This window comes from Idiotropiscis lumnitzeri, chromosome 3, assembly GCF_059441095.1.
Source record: "Idiotropiscis lumnitzeri isolate Australia: NSW breed Sydney's pygmy pipehorse chromosome 3, RoL_Ilum_1.0, whole genome shotgun sequence".
NCBI classification, from domain to species: Eukaryota; Metazoa; Chordata; class Actinopteri; order Syngnathiformes; family Syngnathidae; genus Idiotropiscis; species Idiotropiscis lumnitzeri.
The window spans coordinates 903451-907924 of record NC_142393.1 but is presented as its reverse complement, the minus strand read 5'-3'; the positions used below and the strand labels follow the sequence as shown (position 1 = coordinate 907924).

Genomic DNA, 4474 nt, shown 5'->3' with positions numbered 1-4474 from the left:
AGGTGTTTGCGTGACGCATGCACTTTTCATGTCAAATGATCGATATATTATGTTTTCTCATTTGTTTTTTTGCCGTCTTGAGTCCACAAAGCAAAAGTGACTGACACCAGTTGCTTACCTCGAAACACAACTCTAAGATTTGCATTTGGTCGAAAGGGTTGTTTTTGTGGCTTTGTTTCGTTTATTTTCGTTTTTCTGCACTTTGCCTGCTGGATCCTTTCGTCAGCTCAACAGGTACGTGCACCGTTTTTCACCCCAGATGGGTTTTGAACCAATCTCGAATGCAGAATGCCAGTGTGTGCGATTTATTCTGCTGCTTATTGTCGCCTGGCTTCCTGTGATGGCCGCCTTTGCAGCAGTTTAAACCCACTGACGCACTTGCGATGGCTTTTGCAAGACCAATCTAGAATGTGTGTTTATTCCACGTTGTCTGTGATGGATTGGATCATTTTTGTTTCCCCGAGAACAACAGTTCGATTGTACGAGGTGGAGGAAAAAGTGCTAGAAAGACGTGAGCGCTGTGTTCTCTGCTCCTCGCCTCTTATGGCCTTTTTGGCGGCGCTTGGAAGCCGGCTAAAATGCACAGATTGTTTTCATTTGCCGCTATCGCCCCAGTGTGCAAACTTGCCTTTAAGGGAGTGAGGCTGGCCGCTCGGAGCCAATGGCAGCGCCGTGTGGCGTGCACGGGAAGCGCTGACATGCGAGCCAGTGGCTCTTTAAAGGGCTCACTGGCTCTCTGTGGCTTGTGTGCTCGCAGCCGAGGACCTGTTAGCGTATCACGTGCCACATCCTTAATGAAGTGGACACACGAGGGGCGCCCGTGTGCGCATGCGCCGGGTGTAAAATGTAGTTGGAAATGAGGTGTCCGTCTTGGAGAAGTCGACTTTTAAAAAGCATCGGCAGCCCCTGATATGACGACTTCGCTGCTTGTGCATCCACGCTGGGCGGACACCTTGATGTACGTGTATGAAAAAAGCCCGAATGAAAGCGGACCGACGAAAAGCCAAACAATGGAGGGACTGAGCGGCAATTGCCCCGCGACCCACTGCAGGGACCTGATGTCGCACCCCGCCCTGGGACGGCACTCCGGCACCATCGCCGGCCACCACCAGGGCTCCGTCTACTCGGATATTTCGTCGCCGGACGCGGCTCGCCAGTGTCCCGCCCCGCAGTCGTCCTCGGGCGCCTCGCTCGGCTACGGCTACCCGTTCGGGGGGCCCTACTACGGCTGCCGGCTGTCCCACTCGCACAACGTCAACTTGCAGCAGAAGCCGTGCTCGTACCACCCCGCGGACAAATACGCCGAGCCCAGCACGGCGCTGGCCAGCGACGAGCTGTCGAGCCGACCCAAAGAGTTTGCCTTCTACCCCAGCTTCGCCAGCTCGTACCAGGCCGTGCCGGGCTATCTGGACGTGTCGGTGGTGCCCGGCATCAGCGGCCACCCCGAGCCGCGACACGACGCCCTCATCCCCATGGAGGGCTACCAGCACTGGGCTCTCTCCAACGGCTGGGATGGGCAGGTGTACTGCTCCAAGGACCAGACGCAGTCCGGCCATCTGTGGAAGTCGCCCTTTCCAGGTAAATCACTTTTAGCTTTTTGGAATTTTCTATTATTTTCAATGTTGTTGTCCCCCCCCCCTCCCCCTCCGTGCATGCCATGCGTCTCTTTTTTGTTGTTTTGTATGCAACAAAGTCGTCGGGACTATTTTAAGGGTTGTTTACGCTCGCATATTTTTTCTTTGGATTTTTAATGTGATCCCATGCTGCTGGAAAAATGTAGCAAAACACACACTGAGGTGTCGTGAACGTGCTACACAAACAAACACGTCCGCAACCTCCATGTATTCATTTCTCGAGATGGACTTTTGCTATTTTAAGGCTGCGTTGCCCTTCGACTTGACATGCAGCAGAGCCCACGCGGGCTCTCGGAAAATTGAAGGGTCGGGAAAAAAAAGTGAGTTACAGTGCACTTCATGGCCTGGACTCAGAAAGCAACCTTATTGAGGTCATGTGATGGATGAACACAAGCAAGCTGAGTTGCAGTCACGCAGAATAAGCGAGAGCGGGGCAAACCTTTGCCCCTTTATGACAAGATAGCGACCAAGCTTGTTTGGACTGGCCCAATAAACCTCAACGCCCTGTGATGTCTTGCATATATCAGGACCCACTTGTGTAACACACACACACACACACACACACACACATACATACATGCATACATGCATACACACACGCGCGCGAGCGCGCGCACGCACACTCTCCTACACTCGTCCACGCGCACACACACACATACATACGTACATACATACATACATACACGCACGCGTGCGCGCGCACACACACACGCTTCGGCATCATATTGCACAGAAAAAAATGTTCACTAGAAACCTTGTTTCATTGTAAAGCATGAATTTGTGTAACTTATGTGTCAAATCTCGTATAAATTCACATACATGACCACTAAGCCCCCCACTAGAAGGTGTTTACTATGCTGCTTCTATTTGTATGAATGGCTCAAACAGGTTTCACACGTGAAAGAATCTCGCCATATACAAAATGTATCTCCTTCCATTATGGAAAAAAAGAGCCACGCAGGTCACGTGCGAAAAATAAAATATAAAAAAATATTACACACACACACACACACACATCTAACAAGATCCCCTCAGTCGTTGAGCGCCATCAGGAAACTTTAGCCAGTTTTACAAATGATGATTATTATTATTGTGATTTGCCCCCGTCCTTGCATTGCGCCCAGTGTGCACGTATCTACTTTTTAAGCTCATTCTCTCCATTTCGGAGGAACATCGTCCATTGAAATGAGCGAAAACGTAAATAAATAATCTTGCTTCCTAAATGTGACGCATTGTAGCGCAAAAGCCGCTTTTTGATGTTCACAAATGGCCCCGAACTCAATGCAGCGTCTCTGCCAAGGCCCTGACTGCTTGCACTGCTATTGTTTGTGCTTGACAGTATTACCCACAATTCCCCGGGACACCTCTGTGCACAAATCACATGCCCCTGCTTTAGTTGAGCTCAGCAGGTTCCATATTGACGTACAGCAACGGCGGAAATGCACCCAAATATCAACCACAGATGGATAGATGACTGTATCTTGAGAATATTGCGCTTGCACGAAATGCGTGTTGAGCCCGCAAATGCGCGGTCGTGCATGCAAATGACCCCCCCCCCCCCCTCCTCACCCTCTTCTCCCCCCGCTGCACGGCTGGTTTTATGGGCGATGAAGCGTCTCTCCATCCATAAACATTGTCGCCTTTGGTGGCACGGTGGCCATCGGCATGCAGGTGACATTTGCGCGCCTTTATGGACGCGCGTTTGACCTTGTCCTTGTCTCCTTGTGTCCGCATGCAGATGTTGTGCCGCTGCCGCCCGAGGTGAGCAGTTACCGGCGCGGCCGTAAAAAGCGCGTGCCTTACACCAAGGTGCAGCTGAAAGAGCTGGAGAAGGAGTACGCGGCCAGCAAGTTCATCACCAAAGACAAGAGGAGACGCATCTCGGCCGCCACCAACCTCTCGGAGCGCCAAGTCACCATCTGGTTCCAGAACCGGCGCGTCAAGGAGAAGAAGTTCGTCAGCAAGTCCAAGAGCAGTCACCTGCACACCACTTGATGAGACGTGCGTCACGTGTACCTCTGGCATGGCGGAAACAAGATCGAGCAACCATCATCTTGCTTGTGTTTAAGTTCGCTTGCATCTCCATCCAAGCAAAAACACGGCCCGACCGATTTCAATTGAGAGGTCAAGTCTCGAAAAACTGTGAAAATGCTGAAAATGAACTCCATCTTTGTTTTATATGATTGTACATATATAAATATATAATATTTAAAACGATATCTGTATTTCAAAGTCCAGTATTGCGTGTTTTCTTTGTATTATTGTTATTATTATTTTCTTTATTCTTCTCTCCAAACCAAATCACAAAAGGACTGATGATGTTTTTAAAAAGAATATGACTGATGTTAATGATTTTAAATTGATTGTTTTTTTTTCCCTTTTGTTTATTTTTTGGGTTATTTTTTGTTTTTGTTTTTTTGGAGGGGGTGGGCGGGTGTTGGTTGGGTGGGGGTATTCGCCATAGACAGGAATGTTTAGGACTTAATGTCAGTTTGCACCCAAATAACTTTAACATCCTCGACGAGAAAAAAAGAAAGAAAAGAAAAAGAGGAGTACTTGGGTGAGCCGTTCTTTTTCTAATTGTCGCTAAATTCAAATGCGACGATTCTTCCTCTTGGCGGGACAGTTTGTTCTTCTAAGGCTGCGATGTTGTTTATCTGTGTAGTGCAATGCTTTTTTTATTATTTAAATTCATATTACGTAGTATGGCCGAAGTGTAAACTCGAGTAACCAGTGCCTGTATGTTCTCCTTTTCTTTTGTTTTGTTTTTTTCCTCTCTTTTTTTTTTGTCCAAGACGGATTCTGTCATGCATCTGCAATGATTGTAAAGCATTAAAGTC

At 48.6% G+C, this 4474-nt stretch overlaps 1 protein-coding gene across 1 annotated transcript; it reads left to right on the top strand.

Moving 5' to 3' along the window:
* The first annotated feature begins 817 nt into the window (after positions 1–817).
* hoxc13a (homeobox C13a) lies at positions 818–3955 on the top strand. The gene is made up of 2 exons (XM_088290648.1): positions 818–1578; positions 3373–3955. The coding sequence occupies exons 1-2, from the start codon at positions 912–914 to the stop codon at positions 3627–3629; spliced, it is 924 nt and encodes a 307-aa protein (XP_088146774.1). The 5' UTR covers positions 818–911; the 3' UTR covers positions 3630–3955.
* Positions 3956–4474: the final 519 nt, after the last annotated feature.

Bases quoted from the DNA above. Each gene is read 5' to 3' on its own strand.
- hoxc13a (XM_088290648.1), top strand. From the start codon at position 912: ATGACGACTTCGCTGCTTGTGCATCCACGCTGGGCGGACACCTTGATG. The intron at 1,579-3,372 runs GTAAATCACTTT...GTCCGCATGCAG, and splicing joins GTGGAAGTCGCCCTTTCCAG to ATGTTGTGCCGCTGCCGCCC.